Source organism: Chlorocebus sabaeus, chromosome 20, assembly GCF_047675955.1.
Source record: "Chlorocebus sabaeus isolate Y175 chromosome 20, mChlSab1.0.hap1, whole genome shotgun sequence".
NCBI lineage: Eukaryota > Metazoa > Chordata > Mammalia > Primates > Cercopithecidae > Chlorocebus > Chlorocebus sabaeus.
In genome coordinates, this window is record NC_132923.1 from 101,458,925 (window position 1) to 101,479,917 (window position 20,993).

At 41.1% G+C, this 20,993-nt stretch overlaps 1 protein-coding gene across 1 annotated transcript in view; it reads left to right on the top strand.

Annotated features, from left to right (window-relative positions):
* PSMB2 (proteasome 20S subunit beta 2) overlaps positions 1 to 20,130 on the top strand; it is a 37,908-nt gene extending 17,778 nt beyond the window's left edge. The window contains exons 4-6 of the mRNA XM_007979439.3: positions 13,505 to 13,667; positions 17,981 to 18,030; positions 19,895 to 20,130. Of these exons, the coding sequence (XP_007977630.1) occupies positions 13,505 to 13,667; positions 17,981 to 18,030; positions 19,895 to 20,002 (321 nt within the window). The 3' untranslated portion in view covers positions 20,003 to 20,130. The remainder of the gene's footprint in view (positions 1 to 13,504; positions 13,668 to 17,980; positions 18,031 to 19,894) is intronic.
* The last annotated feature ends 863 nt before the right edge of the window (positions 20,131 to 20,993 follow it).

Consider the following 20,993-nt stretch of genomic DNA (forward strand, 5'->3'; position numbering starts at 1 on the left):
GAAGCTGAGGTGTCTCAATTAATATGACAATACTTTGTGCTTATAGTGTTTTTCTACTAGGAGGAGTAAGCATTCTGACAGCTGCCCTTTTAAGCAGTATGCTTATGCATTTGTTAGGGCTTGACTAAGTCCGTTAGGAAGACAAAAGACTGGCTGTTGAATCATTACACTTACCAGGCTCCTAAAAAAAAAAATAACTTGGGAAGATTCTTTGAAAGTTACTGGCTTTATCAGAAAAATTTTTTTTTCTTTTTTCTTTTTTAACGTGCTGTTTTTCCCAGCCCTAGCTGATAGAGTTAGGAGTTTGCAGGTGTAAAGTCCTCCCCCTCCCCTTCCCTGTCTCTCTTCAGGGGGTTATATGTGAGAAGGTGTTGCTTTCTCACTCAGAGAACATATATGTGCTACCCTGTTGGATGCCTGCTGCAAGCACAGAGAACCCCTGTTCTCATTGAATGGAATAAGCCTGTTGGATGGCTGGAATTTTGCAGCCCCATAATACCAACTTTTCACTTAAAGCATCTATCCACAATGGGAATGAAGCAGTTTATGTGCTTGGTCTAGATTTGTGTTGTTTTAATACTTGTGTCTTAAAAATTTGTGGTTTCCTATTAAGGTTTGGTTTAAGCCTAAAGCAGGAGAGTGCTGTGTCTGCTTAGTAAGAATGTGCTTTTGCTTTTCAAATGTTTACTATTAGAAGTGCAGATTTACCCCCAACTTTTAAGATTGCTTTAAATCACTTTTATGGCCGGGTGCAGTGGCTCAAGCCTGTAATCCCAGCACTTTGGGAGGCCGAGACGGGTGGATCATGAGGTCAGGAGATCGAGACCATCCTGGCTAACACAGTGAAACCCCGTCTCTACTAAAAAATACAAAAAAACTAGCCGGGCGAGGTGGCGGGCGCCTGTAGTCCCAGCTGCTCGGGAGGCTGAGGCAGGAGAATGGCGTAAACCCAGGAGGCGGAGCTTGCAGCGAGCCGAGATCCGGCCACTGCACTCCAGCCTGGGCAACAGAGCGAGACTCCGTCTCAAAAAAAAAAAAAAAAAATCACTTTTATGTGGGCATGCCCTCACACATACTCACAGATAAAAACACATACAATATCCTGGCATCTTGTTGCCTCTTTTTACCTGCCCTGGCCCAAGATCATGTAGGAATATGAATTTAGGGGCTGATCCCAACAACCTCATGGGGTTTTCTTGACTCTCTCCCAAAAAACAGTTATCTAAAATGAAGGGCAGTTGGAAGGCTTTTCACAAGGGGAAAGGTTGATTTTTTCTGTTTCTTGAGCTGAGTTACATGTATATTTACTATGTTCATTAGCTATACCATGTATATTTTGTGTGTTTTTTTCCTTCTTTTTGAGACATAGTCTCACTTTGTCGCCCAGGCTGGAGTGCAGTGGTACTATCTAGGCTCACTGCATCCTCTGCCTCCTGGGTTTAAGCAGTTCTCCTGCCTCAGCTTCCTGAGTAGCTGGGACTACAGGCGCCCGCCACCACACCTGGCTAATTTTTGTATTTTTAGTGGAGATGGGGTTTCATCATGTTGGCCAGGCTCCTGACCTCGTGATCCACTCGCCTCGGCCTCCCAAAGTGCTGGATGAGCCACTGCGCTTGACCTATTTTATGCACTTTTATGTGTATGTGTTATTTCATAAAAAGATATAAGAAAATGAAAAGGAAGACTAAAAGGGCAGGAAAGCATATTTTTAACCTAAAAATAAAAAAAAGGGGGTCCAGCTTTACCATTACTTTTGAATATAGACAACAGAGCAAATAGGATTAACTAGATTGGAAAGAAGAAAGGAGATAATAGTCTCTGAGTCTTTGTAAACTGAAATGATCCAGCAGAATTCTACACTTCCTTTTCTGATGCTTCCTGATGGATGTGGTTTCTTACAGCCAGGATGTTCCATACCTGCTGATTTTCATTCAGCCAGTCTCCAGCCTGCCTTGTCCTTGGGGCTGAGGAAACAAAGGTGCACACCTCAATGTGGGCCTTCAGATGGGGAAATGGAGAAGTAAACTGTCAATTGCACTGCAGAGTGACAAGTGCTGAGATAGCCATATACACGGGATACTCTGGGAGCACAGAACCTAACCTGAGCCTCAAAGGACTTGCTGTCATGAAGGCAGAGATGAAACAAAAGGGCAAACTGAAAGCACAGACCAAGGTGTTTGAGAGTATTTTAGGTTAGGTTAACAGTAATCTGTTAACAATAGTCAGGGCAGGGATAAATACTTCTCTGGGCCTCCTCATAAGTTTATCTGTCATGGGATTCTGTGTACAAAATAGGGCTCTACTGATTAAAAACAAACGTAAATTTATTTATTTATTTATTTTATACTACATACATAAAATTGATAATCTAAAGTCAGCAGGGCACAGTGGCTCACACCTGTAATCCCAGCACTTTGGGAGGCCGAGGCAGGTGGATCACCTGAGGCCAGGAGTTCGAGACCAGCCTGGGCAACATGGTGAAATCCCATATCTACTAAAAATACAAAAATTAGCTGGGCATGGTGACAGGTGTCTGTAGTCCCAGGTACTCGGAAGGCCAAGGCAGGAGAATCGCTTGAACCCAGGAGGCAGAGGTTTTAATGAGCCAAGATTGTGCCACTGCACTCTAACCTGGGTGACAGAGCGAGACTCTGTCTCTAAATAAATAAATAAATACAAGCAGTGGGTCTTTCTGAAAGCCTGTTGGCTAAGGGGGTTAGCATGATCAGATGAGATTGGTAAGATCATTAGTTCGTTGGCTGTTCTTTGATGGAGCATTCGGGGAAAGAATGAAGGAAGTGGGGAGACCAATGGGGGACTTCCATGTCAGTTAAAGCTGTAGCAGTAACTTTGGTTGGACCTGGGGTGCTAGTGGGGAACACTGTTCTAATAGAAGGGCTCCTCAATAGTCTTTTCCTCAGAATTTCCTTAGTACTCTATGGACATCTGAAAACATATACCATCATGTATAGTCCTAAATACTCTTTTCCAGAAGACCATATGATTTATTAGCTCAGAGAGATGAATCAGCTTTGATGTTCAGAATTCATAGATTAGATATTCGTGGACAAGCTTAGCATGTACAACTTAATATATGCCTTATAGTGTGCAAGCCTGTAGCAAAGCATGGCTTCTGCATTTGAGGTTTTTAAAAACTAACTTAACGGTATATGGAATCTTAAATTTTCCTAGAAACTGCCAGCTCATGAAAAAAAGGAATTCAAGTGGCCTTGTTGCAAGCATGGTGTTGGTTTTATCATTGCACAATCAGCAATTTTATTTTGATGTTATTTGGGGGGAAGCAGTATTTTTGATTAGCAAGTAAAATTAATGTAGAAAACAAATACTGTGTTAACTATTTGGTATAATAAGGCATCTGTGCCATGTTGCATTTCAACTCATTAAATTTCTAAACTTCTAATTACGATAAGTTACAACTGTAGTAGGAAAACCAATGAAACTTGGAGTCATTGATAGCTTTAGAGAAGTAAAATTTATGGTAACTTTGGAATTACCGAGGAGACCTTTAAAATCTAATTTAGTTAAAAATTGAAATATACACAATATTTAAATTTTTTTGGTTGTAAAATTCACATTTATTGGGCACCTACTACTTAGCAAGTCTTCTTCCAGGAACTTTAACACAAATGAGTACCTTAATTCCTCACAGCTCTGTCAAGCAAGCAGTACTGTCCTCCACATTACAGATGGGGCACTCGAGGCTCCCAGTGGCCTATCTCAAGTAACACAACTGTAAGACGATAAAGCCACATTTGATTTTCATTGCTTTGTCACAAAAGTACATGCCTATCTTATATGACTTATGGCATTTAAAAGCAGAGTTTATCCAAGTAGTAATTTAAAAGATGTTTTTCTTTTAAAGTTTAAAATATTGGATTGTAAATACAGTAACATTCCTGAACTTAAGTTCAAGAACTCAACCATTATATGAGTTTTTACCAGTGTATTAAGCAAAAACATGTGAACATGAGCTAATTGTTATTAAAGGAAAACAAAGACAATTTTTATGTTTTTATTTTGGATCTGCCAGCATCAAACAGGTATACCAAATATACTTTCGGAGAATGACCTAAGGCAAGGAAGAAAAAAGGAAAAAATTGGTTAGACACTCTCATTTTCAGAACAGTGTTTCTTTTATTTCATCTTGGTCCTCTGAAAATGAAAGGTTTGCTTTGTTTGAGGCACACTTGCCTCCTTATTTCCCAATTTAGTATGAGAATTTATTAACGTGGGCCAGTTTGTTTTTTAGTGCTACAAAAAATAAATGCGTTTGGAACAGGAGAGAACAAGAAAGTCAGGTGTTGAACTTTTTTTTGTGAAGCTCACTATAGTATTCTGATTTTGATCAGTTTACATTTGTACTTTTTTTCCGTCACAAGATTAAGAGAAAATTGTTTTCAACTTCCAATTCCATACCTTCTCCACTCTAAGTGGCCACTGTAGATAACAAGACTCTAACCGGCCCTGGGTTCTCTCTTGCATCTCTGCTTTTGCCACTCCAGCACTTTGCTAGTCTTCTCCTTTGAATGTACCAACATCCCCTACATGGCTAACTCTTCAGTGCCAGTTAAACTCAGCATTTATCAGGGAAGTTTTTTCTGTATTTGCTCCCCACCCTGCTCCCCCACCCCCCACCACATATGTCACCCTCAATTTCTTATGACAACATAGGTATACCTTTGCCATAGTGTCCTGTTGTAATCATTTTCTTTACTGTCTTCCATGTGCGAGTGTGAGAGTGTATGTGTTCATATGAATGAAACCTCTTCACTGGCTGGCTCTTCATTCGGTCTCATGACCTGGGTTATACACTGTTTTCTCTTCCCATCTGTCTTTGGACAGCTCTGCTTAAGCTCATTAGGTCCAATTTCAGCTCTTTTCATTTGCACTGCCACTGTCCCCCTTATCGAGAGTCCTAACTCTTCTTTCTCCCTCACTTCTACTAGTTGCGAAGTTCCATCATTTCTACCTTCTAAATATATCTCATATTTCATTCCTCTCTCTCTGCCCCCTCTACTTTTTACTTAGTTTGATCCTCATCGTCTGTCTAGAGTAGACTATTGTAGATCCTCTAACCATCCCCGCTTCCTCTCAGTCTTAATCCCAGTCTATCTTCCATATAATTGTCAGTTACCATCCTAAAATGGCAATCTGTTTGTATTTCCTTTCTAAAAGTCTTCTGTTAAAGAGAAGCAGGGAAAGTGGCTGGGACTGGTGGAATATCAATTTGAGACATCAGGGTTCCTTGGCACCAATTAACCAATGTGCTATGTCATGAAAAAAGGCTTGGATCAGCAGAGGGATGGAAGTGGCAAATTTTCACTGGCTGCTCTATGGTTTACATACTAATGTAAATATTCTTTAGTCTAGGAGGCCAATAACAGTATCATCCCAGTTTCTCTCTCTACTTCCTGCTGAAGTCACCTAATTCTCCAGGTGTATGTGTCCCATGTTCACCAGTATCCATACATTCCATATTCCTCTCTGTTTCTTTGTCTTCACATACACTGTTTCCTCTGTCTGGAGTCCTTCCTACCCACATCTACCTTGTGAGTGCCTTTCAGATCCAGACTCCCATCTTCATCATGTGGCACGATGCTTCTCGTGTAATAAATGCTAAGTAAACATTTATTGAACTTATTCACATTCCAAATGTGGAAATGATGTTAGTTGGGGCATCTACCCATTTCATAATTATTCTATGTTGTGGTCCCAGGGAACTCATGGAATTTGGTTGAAGCCTTTTATAAACTGCGTATTTTTTACTTAAGGCTAAAAGAGATTGAATCTACACATGGGTTTCCTTAAAAAGGAATATAGCCAAGAGGATTAAAGTCAGGGTACAAGGCCGGGCGTGGTGGGTCACATCTGTAATCCTAGCACTTTGGGAGGCCGAGGTGGATGGATCACTTGAGGTCAGGAGTTCAAGACCAGCCAGGCCATCATGGTGAAACCCCATCTCTACTAAAAATACAAAATTAGCTGGGTGTGGTGGCGTGTACCTGTTATCCCAGCTACTCCAGAGGCTGAGGCAGGAGAATCACTTGAACCCGGGAGGCAGAGGTTGCAGTGAGCCGAGATCGTGCCACTATACTCTAGCCTGGGCAACAGAACAAAACTGTCTCAAAACAACAACAACAACAAAAGTATAAATGATTCCATATTGCTTAGGCATTAAGGATAGGTCGTTCTCCACCCGATTCCCCATCCATAGAACCATAGTCTTTTAGAGCTAGGAAAGGTACTAGGTCACAATAATTGGAAGTTGCTGAAATCTTTGAGATTTTTTTAAGTGTTTGAAATAGGGGATTCCAATTCACATATGAAGTCCTTCTTTAAAATGGCAAAATGGAAATTGAGATTTTAAAATTACACCACCAAACCCACCCAAAAAAGATAGCTAGTGAATTTTGTTGGTTATTGCAAACAAAGTCTAGAGTTCAGAACATTGGTGTAAGAAATAACAATTGATTCATTTTATTTATTAGTGAAATTGAAAAATTGGGGATTGGCAAAGCAGTTAAGGTGTTGGTAATCTATCATCATGGGTATTTATTGAACTACTACATAGTTTTAGACCCTGTAAAGGAGTCATAATTGTATGATATTAAATTTGCCCTTTTAAAACTTAAAATATTAGGCATATATGGAGACACCCACCTATAGTCCCAGCTACTTGGGAAGCTAAGGTAGAAGGATTCCCTTGAGCCCAGGAGTTTGAGGCTATAGTGTGCTATGACTGCGCCTGTGGATAGCCACTGCACTCACTTGAGCAAAATAGCAAGACCTTGTCTCCCAAAATAAACAAACAAAATCCTTAAAATGTTATTGGTCATGTAAAGATGTGATAAGTGAAATAGACAGCAATACATGCTAGTATGCAAAATAGTGCATTCTGAAATATTTGAGTGTGTAACTGGCATTTACATACCAAATCATATTTTTACACTAATTTCCATTTTGTGGAGGCAGCATGATTTCCTGGAAAAGCATATAGGACTTGCAGTTGGGAGGCCTGAATTCTGGACCTGACTCTTGATGCTAATTACCTATGTGGTTTAGGGCAAGTTACTGTTTCCTCTTTGAAGTTTAATCCTCACATTGGTAAAAGGAATACTGGGTAAACTAGTTGAGGTTTTCTATCCCATCCAAGTCTGTAAACTGCATTTTCATGAAATCCTCTCAGTGCTAAAGATGGAATTTTAGGCAGTTTTGACAATCCCCTGGACTAAAAGAAATAGCAGATGTACTGTTCCTTTCAAAGTCCAGTCTCTGTTTAGTATATTTAGAAGTCTGTTTATGAAAACATTCATCTCTAGACAAACTCATTTGTCTCATTGGCGGTTCTGTATCTTCTTCCAAATTACTGACCTGCTAGGAATGAAGGTATGCCTCACTCACTGCTTAGCATTCCAAGGTGCAACACATCAAAAAAGAAATTGCACCATTCTCCAAAGCACCTCACTCATAGCAGTGTCGTCCCATTCAATTAGAGGTGGCAAAGGCTGGCCTGGCTCCAAAGGAAGACTGTCAATTCCTCTCTTTTTCTGTGTCCACGCTTGGCAGGATGCTTCCTCACGCCCACCTCTCTCCCCCTTGCTGTGACTTTAGCTTCCGCCAGATGTCACACCGCTGCTTGTCACCGCCCAGACTCTTGTCGCTGATTTTGTTGTTTCAGTGTATTTATCACAACTGTTCTCTTTAGCTGTAAAATTTATGGAATTTCACACTCTTAATTTTACTACAGTGTTTCTTTTTCATAAGAGAGGGAATATACAAGGAGTCATATGCACAAGAGTTGGAGGGAAGGAAACACTTCATCTAACTTAAATAAAGTTTGCATGTGTGCAGTGCACACCCCCACCCCCAAATATACAAGAGTCTAAAGTGGCACTGAGCTCAGTTCTGCAGGGCTCAGTTGCTCAGAGGTACGTAAGAAGTCTATTTCAGTCTCAGAAAGAAGTACATAAGAGATGTGCTTATTGGCCATTTCCCCTCTCTTCTTAAATTTGATCTTTTAGTAACCAACAAAAGCTGGACAATTTTATTGGCTCTCTGTAGCCCACTTCTTGATCTTACTATCTAGTCAAATCTGTTGATAATGCAGTCAAATCCTAAGAGTGGTGGTGGTAGTGTTGTGGTAATAGTCAATCTGCATTATTACAATTTATCAGGCATTGCACTGAGCACTTTACATGTATTTATCTAAACCTTACCACAACCTTATAATGATGGGTACTTTTATTATCCTTATTGTATAGATGAAGAAATCTCAAAATGACCTAAATGCACTTCACTGTGAAAAAATAAACTCATATCACATACTCATTAAAGGAGGAAAAGATACATTTGTCTAGTTTTGTCCTCACCCTACCCTCACTGCCTTCTATTAAGAGGCAAAATTTTGGTGGTACCTCATGCTAGAAGCTAAAATTCATTTTGAGTCCCAGGATGGTTCATTTAAAATATTTTCTTTGTATATCAATTAGACACAACTTTAAACATGTTGGTGTTTGCATTGCAGACCATCGATGGTGATTGCCAAGGCCTTTGGGTAGAGAGTATCTTAGCTAAATGTTTGGGTTCACTTGAATGAATGTTTGGATGTTTAGGTTAATTCAGTACTATATATAATGTTCAGTCTTAGCTTATGCTGTGGAAGAAGCCTAGTCTTGTATGTTACAGTTCTTCCCCTCGGGGACCTCATAACTTTGTCTTACTACTTAGACTTACTATCTAAACAATTAGAGTAGTGGAGACAACCAAAGGCTAGATTATATCATGTACAGAATAGAGATTTCATTTTAAAAGATTCTTGGTGATCTTTGCAAAGGATTACTTTGTAAGAGATTCTTTGTAAAGAGGATCCCCGGCAGTGCTCTCATTATTGATTAATGTTTTCATTTCCCCAGAATAATTAGGCAAATCCTTAAGTATGTAATATTGATCATGGGGAACAAAGGGAACTGATGAAAAAGTGTCTAGAAAGTAGCTTTACCACTCAGGATAGACATATTTACAAGGGAAGAAATGACATGGTTAGGGAGGGTTGACCATGAAGTAGGGATGCTCTAAGTGTCCAGTACAAATGCTTGTGACACTGAACAGCATTACCTTAGGGCCTCTGGAAAGAGTCCCAGGAATGAGAGAGGAGGAAACTCATTTACTGCTTTTCTGCCATGTGTCAGGCACTGTGCTGGGCACTAACATCCCTCCATATCCCTTTATGAAGACACATAGGAATTTCCCTCATATCTCAGTGCCAGAAGTAATTGGGCTTCTCCTGATACTTGCATTGTTTATAGAGTCTTTACTGTTTCGGGCATTACACTTATTATCCACATGCATTATCTTTTGGAATCCTCACTGTAGCAGCCCTTTGGTAGTAGGGATCATCCCGTGTTTTAAATGAGAAATTAAAATTCAGAGAGATTAAATGACTAACTTTTCTAAAGTCACAGTCCAACTCTTTATTTATTTATGCTATTGGTCCCTTCTTTGTTCAATTCTGAATGCCTAGCCTGTATCCTAAGCTTTTCTTTACTTAGCTCCCTGTGTCTAGAGGGAGGTAGAAAGAGAAGAACCCAAGCCTAGCAAAAAACAACAATAAATGTACATTCATGGAGATGCTGGCAGTTGACTTGAACTTGAACCACTTCTCAGAAGTAGCACTTACTGCTTTCTCACATTTGTTTAGTGACTTTTCTTTCTATTTGGTAGAAATAGGGTCTTACTCTGTTGCCAGTCAGGCTGGAGTGCAGTGGGGGCATCATAGTTCACTGTATGCCGGGGCTTAAGGATCCTCCTGCCTCAGCCTCCCAAATAGCCACCTCACCTAGCTTTTTTTTTCCCCCATCAAGACAGGGTCTTGCCATCTTACCTACGCTGGTCTTGAACTCTTAGGCTCAAGCAATCCTCCTACCCTGGCCTCCCAAAGTGCTGGGATTACAGGCGTGCCCAGCCAAGCCAGAGATCTTTGGTGGAGCATTGTCAGAAGAATTTCACAAACTGCAAGTTGTTGCACAGATGTATTGATTTAATTAGTCTAGATAACACCATTTATTTATGCTTAAGCATCTCACACATGCAAAAGTTGATAATTCAAAGTCACACAATAATTTGTGAGTTATCTTCAATACCAGGAGTTGTAGCTTCTGAATACCAACTTTGGTAAGTGTACGTGTGCGTCAGATGCCTAAGCATGAGTAAATGATACTATATAGACCAATTAAGTGATGCAGTTTGCTTCTGGAATTCTGTTGACATCCTTTTTCATCTAGAATTTTCTGGTAGTGGATTTTAAATAACATATTGTTCTAAACAATTGAATCTCATAGTATGGACAGGATCTTCATTGAAGACAAAACATCTGGGTTCTGCTTGTTAAGGCCTCTGAGTATCTGGGGGAATACTTAATATACCATTGCAACTTGATGAAATTGTCTTGGCTAACTATACAGCGAGTGTTCTGGCTAGTTAGTAGAGAAGAGTAGAGTTTATCCTCTTAGCAAAAAGATTTAACTTACTTTGTGATAGGTAAAAGACTGTATTATTAATTCTCTTGGGGAGGGAAACCAGTTTCTCTTTGCTATTCTGCCTCTCCCTCCCTCGTTCTGTCTTCTAATTTAAACTGTAAGAACACCAAGATATTCTATGTCTGCCAGATTTTGCAGTACTGTTTTCACACTTATATATAACTAATAGCATTGTTAAAATCTGGAGCTAATTAAAGCAGGTTTGTTGTTGTTTAAAATGATAAGCTTTCAAAAACAGACTGGGATGTAGTTAATATAGTAGGACTTTTGGTAGCATCTTTTCTTCCAGAGTTTGGGATGCTTTACCATTATTATTTTTTCTCATTATATTCCCTAGAAGATAGAAAGGAGAAAGATTAATTAACCCAGTTTTACATGTTAAAAAAAACCCAGAAGCTCATAGGAATTAAGTTTTTTGCCTAAGGTCAGATTTACTAAGAAGGTACTCAGAATGCACAGAGAATTCCAGAGCTTGGCAGAGTGCAGCACACTACTCTTTGGGAAATACGATAGGTAGATAATGATCTTCTCAGAAGTCTTGACTGCTGGTCAACTTATTTCTCTCTGGGACTACCCACTGTCTTATCACTAAAACAGAAACTTATTTGGAGGTGAGGACCACTCTGTAATCTCCAGGTGATGTTAGGAACCCTTCCTACTTAGCACAGCTGGCTTAGAATTCCAATTAAGTATATAACATGAGTTTCCTGCTAGGCACGATGGCTCAAGACTGTCATCCCAGCACTTTGGGAGGCCAAGGTGGAAGGATTGCTTGAGCCTAGAAGTTGAAGACCAGCCTGGGCAACATAGTGAGACCCCATCTTTCTTTTTATTTCTTTTTTTTATTTTATTTTGGAGATAGAGTCTTGCTCTATTGCCCAGGCTAGAGTGGTGCAATGGCACCATCTTGGCTCACTGCAGCCTCTGCCTCCCAGGTTCAAGTGATTCTCATGCCTCAGCCTCCAAAGTAGCTGGGATTACAGGCTCGTGCCACCACGCCTGGCTGATTTTTGTATTTTTAGTAGAGACAAGGTTTCACCATGTTGGCCAGGCGGGTCTCAAACTCCTAACCTCAAGTAAGCTGCCTGCCTCGGCCTCCCAAAATGCTGGGATTACAGGTGTGAGCCACCGTGCCCAGCCAAGACCTCATCTCTTAAAAAAATATAATAAATTAGCAGGGCATGGTGGTAGGTGCCTATAGTCCTAGCTGCTCAGGAGGCTGAGGTGGGAAATTCGCCTGAGCCTAGGAGTTTGAGGCTGCAGTGAGCTATGATTGCACCACTGCACTCCAGCCTGGGCAACAGAACAAAATCCTGTTACTCCCCTCCCTCCCAACTCCTTCCCCGCAAAAAAGCAAAAACCATGAGTTTTTTAAGGCTGCCAAGTGGCCGTGTTAATCAGTGTTCAAAGAATGTTAAGTGCCACTTTTAGGACCATTAGCTATTACACTTCATGCTTCATAATGAGGTGTCTCACTTACTGTGTGTTTAATTAAATACATACACAAATTTAGGGATGAGGACATATCCATGGGCAAGGCCTGCGTACTCCCCGCTGAAGTAAATGCAAGAGGAGAAACACATCCTGCAGAGAAAAAGAAAGCCATATAAAATCGAAGTCCCACCCCTGATGCCTGGGGGCATAGACAGACTGAATTTAACATGGTAAATGGCGCAGCTGGTGTAGAAAAAAATAATCATCCATTTGGAGATGAAGAGCAACGCAGACTCGGTCACGGTTCTCTATAAAACTCATGTTTTTAGATTTGCAGGTAATACAAAGAAAGGATACCTATAAATCCAAGTTATAATTATTTTTTATTGCTTTTTATTTGTCTCAAAATTACTTTTCAGTTAAGTCTGATGATTTGACTTAAATATTTGAGACTTACTATCCCTCCCACCCCATGAGTTGTTTCTTTTCTCTCTCTCTTGTTTTTTGAACCCAGGCTGGAGTTCAGTGGCACAATCACGGCTCACGGTAGGCTTGACCTTCTTGGCTCAAGTGATCCTCCCACCTTAGCCTCCTGAGTAGCTGGGACCACAGGTGTGCGCCATCATGCCCAGCTAATTTTTTAGTGTTTTGGTAGAAACAAAGTCCCACTATGTTACCTAGGCTGGTCTCAAACTCCTGGGCTCAAGCAAGCCTGCCACCTCAGCTTCCCAAAGTGCTGGGATTATACCTCTGAGCTACTGTACCCAGCTATAAGTTGTTTTTTTAGTAGTGGGCGTACAGTTTACCATTTGGGATTGGTCCAGATGCCCAGACTGAGTTTGTTTATTTCATTTGATGTGGTTGGAGCATCTGCTTTTTTCAGTCCGTGGCCTGGCACTCTCAGAATTGTTTATTGGTTTCAACAATTAGGAATGACAAAAGAGCACCTATGCTTTGCCTTTCCAGTGCTTAAAAAATTTTTTTTTTGTTTTAAATTTTTGTGCGTTCATAGTAAGTGTATATATTTATTGGGTATATGGGATATTTTGATACAGGCATAAAATGTGTCATAATCACATCAGGGTAAATGGGATATCTCTCACCTCAATCATTCCTCCTTTGTGTGACAAACAATCCAATTATACTCTTTTAGTTATTTTAAAATATACAGTTAAACTATTATTAACTATAGTCACTCTGTTTTGCTATCAAATACTTTTGAAGAAGTGCTTTTATACAGGTTCTCATCCATGGACTTTAAGAAGATGGCAGCTTTTTCATATACCTAAAGTGCTCCAAATGCCCTTCTGTTCGAAGAGAACAAGCCGATATCCCTTGGCCTGTTACCATACTCCAGGTCCTCTAGATTTCCCGACATTTTTACTTCATTGTGATTTACTCAGTTGCTGCTAATATTTTCTTTCTCATCAAGAGTCAGAATATTCTCATTTGCCATGGGAAGAGATGTTGGTGTTCTGTTTTAGTTATCACTTTACCGTATCTTTTCTTTGCAGACCCCATATCATGTGAACCTCCTCCTGGCTGGCTATGATGAGCATGAAGGGCCAGCGCTCTATTACATGGACTACCTTGCAGCCTTGGCCAAGGCCCCTTTTGCAGCCCATGGCTATGGTGCCTTCCTGACTCTCAGTATCCTAGACCGATACTACACACCAAGTAAGTATTAACACTCTAGGGAGGGAGCAGTGGCAGAGCCCTGCCCTCAGCTGCTTCCCAGGTTTGTCCACCCTTGGAGTTGGGTGGCAGGGCTTGAATAGGATGGATCCTAAGAAGCACAAGCAGGTCCCCCTCTGGAAGCTGCACTCTTCTGTCGGTCTTCCAAAAGCTGATGTAAGTCCCATTTTTTGCCAGGCAAAATGAGATAGTACGTATCTCTAGAGCTGGGTTTTGTTTCGAAGGAGGTTTGGAATAGATGTCATAGTGAATAAAACATTTTTATTGGGTTCTAAAGTTCTTCAGTTCTAAGAGTTCAAGTTTTTTCACTTATTTTGCTTTGCCTAGATGCTTATTGGCATCTCAGTAAAGGATGAGTGGGTAAAGCAAGTAGCTGTATATTTGTTTTGAACTTGCGAGGATGAACAGGTCCCTAGCATGTCAGCTGAAGGTTTCTTTGCTTAAACATCAAAGCTTTCTAAGGCTACAAATCTGAACCTTCCTTTGGTTGTCACCCAATGGCTGCCCCCTCTTGAAAGAAAAAGCTGTCTCTCTGCTTGTCCATAAAGCGTCAGCTTGGCAAAACTTCCGATACAGGGATGCTTTTTAAAAATTTTATTTTGTAATTGACAAATAATAATTGTACATATATTCATAGAGTACATCATGGTGTTTCAATACATGTAAACAGATCAGGGTAGTTGGCATATCAATCATCTCAAACATTTATCATTTTGTGTTGGGAACATTTAGTATCCTCCTTGTAGCTATTTGAAACTATATATTGTGAGCCATAGTCATTTTACAGTGGTATAGAACAGTACAGTACAGCTTATTCCTCTGTCTAGCCATAATTTTGTATCTTTTTTTTTTTTTTTGGTTTGAGACAGAGTCTCCCTCTGTCACCCAGGCTGGAGTGCAGTGGAGTGATCTCGGCTCACAGCAACCTCCACCTCCCAGGTTCAAGTGATTCTCGTACCTCAGCCTCCCAAGTAGCTGGGATTACAGGCATGTACCACCACACCTGGCTAGTTTTTGTATTTTTTGTAGAGACAGGGTTTCACCATGTTTGTCTGGCTGGTCTAGAACTCCTGACTTCAAGTGATCCACCTGCCTTGCCCTCCCAAAGTGTTGGAATTACAAGAGTGAGCCACTGTGCCCGGCCAATTTTGTATCTTTTAACAAATGTCCCCCATCCCTTGCAGAGGATTTCTCAGCCTCTAGTATCCTCTATTCTACTTTTTACTTCTATGAGATCAGCTTTTTTAGCTTCCACATATGAGTGAGAACGTGCAGTGTTTTAACTTTGTTCCTGGCTTATTTCATTTAACAGAATATCCTCCAGTTCCATTCATATTGAATGACAGGATTTCCTTTTTTATGGATGAATAGTATTTCATGGTGTATATCTACCACATTTTCTGTATCCATTGATCTGTTCTCAGACACCAGGATTCCATATCTTGGCTATTGTGAATAGTGTTGCAGTAAACACTGGGGTGCAGTATTTCCCCAGTGATATAGTGATTTCATCCAATATAATGGTTTCCTTTCTTTTGGATAAATTCCCAGTTGTGGGATTGCCAGATCATATGGTAGTTCTATTTGTAGTTTTTTGAGGGACCAACATACTATTCTTCCTAGTGGCTATACTAGTTTGCATTCCCACCAACAGTGTGTAAAGAATTTCCTTTTCTCTACATTCTTGCCAGCATTTGTTATTTTTTGTCTTTTTGATAATAGCTATTCCTAACTGGGATGAGATGTTGTTACCTCATTGTAGTTGTGATTTGCATTTCTGTGATGATTAGTGATGTTGAGCATTTTTTTCCCATATACTTGTAGGCCATTTGTATGTCTTGTGAAATGTCTTTTGAGATCATATGCCCATTTTTTAATTGCATTTTTGTTCTCTATTGAGCTATTTCAGTTCCTTATATTTTCTGGATGTTAACTCCCTGTTGGATGAGTAGTTTGCATGTATTTTCTCCCATTCTGTAGTTGCCTTTTCACTCAATTGTTTCCTTTGCTATGCAGAAGCATTTTTTAGTTTGATATAATCCCATTTGTTTATTTTTGCTTTTATTGCCTGTGTTCATGAGATTATTCATAAAATCTTTTTCCAGATCAATGTCCTGAGGCTTTTCCCCTGTGTTTTCTTCTAGTTTTGGGTCTTAAATTGAGGTCTTTGATCCATTTTGAGTTGAATTTTGTATAGGGTAAGAGGTGAGGGTCTGGTTTTATTCTTCTGTGTATGGATATCCAGTTTTTCTAGCACCATTTATTGAAGAGACTGTCCTTTCCCCAATGAGTGTTCTTGGTACCTTCATCAAAAGTCAAATGTAGATATGTGGCTTAATTTCTTAATTTCTCTATTCTGTTTAATTGGTCTGTGTGTCTATTTTTATGCCAGTAGCATGCTGTTTTGGTTACTACAACTTTGTGGTATATTTTGAAGTGTGGTAGTGGTATCAACTACTAGATTTGTTCTTTTTGCTCAGGATTGCTTTAGCTATTCAGAGTCTTTTGTGGTTCCATACAAATCTTAGGATTTTTTCCCTAATTCTGTGAGGCATGTCATTGGTGTTTTGATAGGATTGCATTGAATATATAAATTTCTTTGGGTAGTGTTGTCATCTTAATAATATTAATTCTTCTGATCCATGAGCATGAGGTATATTTCCATTTCATTTGTATCCTCTTAAACTTACTTCATCAGTGTTTTATAGTTTTCGTTATAGAGGTCTTTCACCTCCTTGGTTAAATTTCTTCCTAGGTATTTGAGTTTCTTTGATTTTTGTATCTATTGTAAATGGGATTGCCTTCTTGATTTCTTTTTCAGCTACTTTGTGTATAGAAACACTGGTTTTTGTATATTAATTTTGTATCCTGCAACTTTATGGAATTTATTTATCAGATGTAAGAGTTTTCTGGTAGGGTCTTTAGGTTTTTCTTTTTTTTTTTTTTTTTTTTTTTTTGAGAGGGAGTCTCGCGCTGTCGCCCAGGCTGGAGTGCAGTGGCCGGATCTCAGCTCACTGCAAGCTCCGCCTCCCGGGTTTACGCCATTCTCCTGCCTCAGCCTCCCGAGTAGCTGGGACTACAGGCGCCCGCCACCTCGCCCGGCTAGTTTTTTTTTTTGTATTTTTTAGTAGAGACGGGGTTTCACTGTGTTAGCCAGGATGGTCTCGATCTCCTGACCTCGTGATCCGCCCATCTCGGCCTCCCAAAGTGCTGGGATTACAGGCTTGAGCCACCGCGCCCGGCCAACACAAGGTAATACCCCTAGGTTTTTCTGTATAGAAGATCATGTCACCTGCAAATGGGGACATTTGACTTCCTGCTTTCCAATTTGGGTACTCTTTATTTCCTCCTCTTGCCTAAGTGCTCTGGTTAGGACTTCCCAGACACAGGGATGTTTTTGTACTAAGTTCCATCTTCTGACCCCAATCCTAACCTCAACTTTAGCCTCTGTGGGCAATGGGTACTTTGGAATTCTTAGCTTTTACAGACTGTAGATGAAGCACAGATAACCACTTCTCTCCTTACATTCCATTCTTCACTGTCAGTATCATAAGAATCTGGCATGTTCATTCTTCTTTGGTGCTGCCCTCTCGCTCAACCTTAGCCACACTAGAGCTCCAGGCCACATCCTGAAAAGAATTAGCCTGGCCTCCCAGTGACTTTCTTGATTTGGCATCTGTCAGTAATTCAGCTGATTTGCCCACCAGAATAATCACTAGCCACCCCTGAAGCCCGAGTGCATAACATGTCATCCCAGTTTGCCATGCCCACAGACAGTTCCTTTGGCTCCTGTTTTGGCAAAGTCTTAGCCCCATCCTATGAATTCTCTTCCCATTGTTAAACAGAGACCCAGCTGGGAAAACAAGGCTGAAATTCTGACCCTGTCCTCTCTTTCCCTGATTTGCAGCTGACTAGGGCAGATGGAATTGATTTAAACCCTGGACTATGGGGGAGTGAAAGGGGTGGGTTATGATAAAGAGAGACAGGCTGCTGGACTTCTTCAGAGGCGGGCCCTGGCCAGGGGAGGCAGAATTCCTTCATGCTTACCCTCAGTGTAGCAAATCAATTTGCAATGGCTTGTAGCTGCTGGAGCACTGGGTCTGGGGCACCCCCAGCTGCATGTGGAGTAAGTTGGTTGCAGACTAGAAGGCAAAGCATTTTTTGCCTTTGCCATTTGTGTGGCACTCAGGCCTGAAGAAGTCAGCTTTGATTAAGATTTGAAACTTAATCAAAAGCTGCTGAGAGTTGGATTTAATGACAGCACCGAAATGCTTGGTCTCTGTGTTCTCTTCCAGCTATCTCACGTGAGAGGGCAGTGGAGCTTCTTAGGAAATGTCTGGAGGAGGTGAGTAGTTCCCATGGGATCCTGAAAGGAATGTTTGTGTCTCTGTTTGCCAGTGTTGTTCCTGTTCCTCGGTTATATTTTTTCTGATTTTTGCCAGAAGGTGTAATACATACCCACTAACCAGATGTGAAGTTGCTACCAGGGATAGAGTTTGGTGTGGGTAGCAAGCTCATTTTTCTCTCACAGATTACCTCCTCAATGTCAGCTTTATAATTTAATTCTTTCTGGTTTATCCAAACCAGTGGTTCTCAAATTGTAGTGTGTATAAGTGTTACCTGGGAAACTTGTTAAAACAGATTGTCATCTCTGCCCAACCCTCAATTCTGATTCCACTGTTCTGAGGTACAAACTGGGAAGCTCTGCTTTAACTGGCAATTGTAGGTGATTTTGCTGCAGGTGGTAGCAAAGTACAGGTTTGCATCAAGTACTGAGGCTGTACTTGAAAAACTTCTGCCCTGAACTTTTTTTTAATTTGAGACAGAATTTCGCTCTTGTTGCCCAGGCTGGAGTGCAGTGGCACAATTTCAGCTCACTGCAACCTCCGCCTCTGGGTTCAAGGAATTCTCTTGCCTTAGCCTTCTGAGTAGCAGGGATTACAGGTGCCCACCACCATACCCGGCTAATTTTTTGTATTTTTAGTAGTGACAGAGTTTCACCACGTTGGCCACTCCTGACCTCAGGTGATCCGCCTGCCTCAACCTCCCAAAACGCTGGAATTACAGGCGTGAGCTGCCACCACGCCCGGCCCTGCCCTAGACTTTATACCTGCTCTGTTCTTGTGCCACCTGGAATTGCCATACTGCCTGCTCCCTTAATAGTGCATGAGTCTTTGTAATCTGGAGAGAAAGCCTTCCCTAAGAATTCAGGAAGGCCATAGAAAGAAAGCAACTAGGAAGCTTTGGGCAGAAGGCGAGAGTAGACTTTGGTTTGTGAGGCCAAGATTACAGAACACACCCTTTCTAATATTTCTCCTTAGAGTCTAAGGCTTTGGGTATGGATGGAGGATGGGGAGGTCAAAAGCCAGCCACATTAGTTTTTTCATTCTTTTACTGTTCCTGTGGCTTAAGGATGAACTTGAACTCATGGTTTAGTAAGAGAGTAGGAAGATAAGAGCAGAAGCATTGGGAGTAATGTCAGTTTGCCTCTTACACAAGCCTTTTGGTTTCAGTCCACAGTGCCTACCCCATTCCCCCCTCCCCCTTTTTTTTTTTTTTAAATAGGGTCTTGCTTTGTCACCAAGGCTGGAGTGGAGTGCCGTGGCACCATCATAGCTCGCTGCAGCCTGGACTTCTGGAACTCAAGCGATCCTCCCAAGTAGCTGAGACTACAGACAGGCACCACCACACCCACCTCATTATTTTGTTTTTAAGAGATGGGGTCTTGCTATGTTGCCTAGGCTGGTCTTGAACTCCTGGGCTCAAGATATTCTCACACCTCAACCTCCCAATTACAGGCCTGAGCCACTGCTCCTGGCCTCTGCTTTGTTCTGAGGGCAATCACGTTTTGTTAGCTTATTATCTTGAGACATTTTAAGAGAGACGTCTGTGTTTACCAGACTGATGGGTAACAGACTGTGGGGAACAGAACACTGGATTGTCTCATTCTTTCATCAGCTGACTGACCAGAGACAGGCTTTTAGCGGCATCTCCCATTTCAACCTCCCTGCCTCTCAGTGATCCTCCAGCTACTGTTTGGTACCCTCTACCACTAGAGTACTAGTGCCCTACTGCCAGCTGCCTCCAATAGAATTTCAGTTCTACAAAAGCAGGGATTTTTGTTTGCTTGTATCCCCAGTGTCTAGAACAGAGCCTGGCACATAGTTAGTAATTATTTGTTGACTGATTTCCTCCATGTCTCTCTGCAGCTCCAGAAACGCTTCATCCTGAATCTGCCAACCTTCAGTGTTCGAATCATTGACAAAAATGGCATCCATGACCTGGACAACATTTCCTTCCCCAAACAGGGCTCCTAACATCATGCTCTCCCTCCCATTTGCCAGGGAACTTTTTTTGATGGGCTCCTTTATTTTTTTCTACTCTTTTCAGGTGCACTCTTGATAAATGGTTAATTCAGAATAAAGATGACTATGGATATAATTGAGCCCTCTGGTCCGGGTCTCAGTTTACCTAATATTACCTCAGAAAAGATATGGAGGGAAAATGATCTTTTTGCCAGGTCTGACTTTTCTTCCTGCTCCGCCCTCCATTAACACCCAGCACCCTTTAGCAGCTGATGGCCGCACATTCTACTCCACTCTTGGTTCCTTTCCAACTAGCTCTTTCATATATTTTACTTGCTAATGTCTCCATTCTCTCTAAAGTAGTGGTTATGCTTGCCCTTAAACTTAAATTTTTTTAAATTAATTAATCTGAATGAATAATATATGCACTTAATAAAACATGCAAACAGTACAAAAACATGTAGTGAAAAATATTTCTTCCGTAGCCGGGTGTGGTGGCTCATGCCTGTAATCCCAGCACTTTGGGAGGCTGAGGCAGGCGGATCACGAGGTCAGGAGAACAAGACCATCCTGACCAACATGGTAAAACCCTGTCTCTACTAAAAATACAAAAATTAGCCGGGTGTGGTGGCGCACGCCCCTAGTCCCAGCTACTGGGGAGGCTGAGGCAGGAGAATTGCTTGAACTCAGGAGGCAGAGGTTGCAGTAAGCCTAGATTGTGCCACTGTACTCCAGCCTGGCAACAGAACGAGACTCCGTCTCAAAAAAAAAAAAAAAAGAAAAATGTTTCTCCCATCCCTATAATCCAATCACCTGCTTCTGGCTTCCCTTCCGGGAGGAAACTTCAGCTATTAATTTCTTATGTTTTTTAAGAGGTACTCTTTTACTGTGTAATGTGTACATACATACAGACACATGCCCCTTTTAAATTTTTTAGATTTATTTATTTATTTAGAGACAGGGTCTTACTCTAGCCCAGGCTGGAGTGCTGTGGCGTAATCTT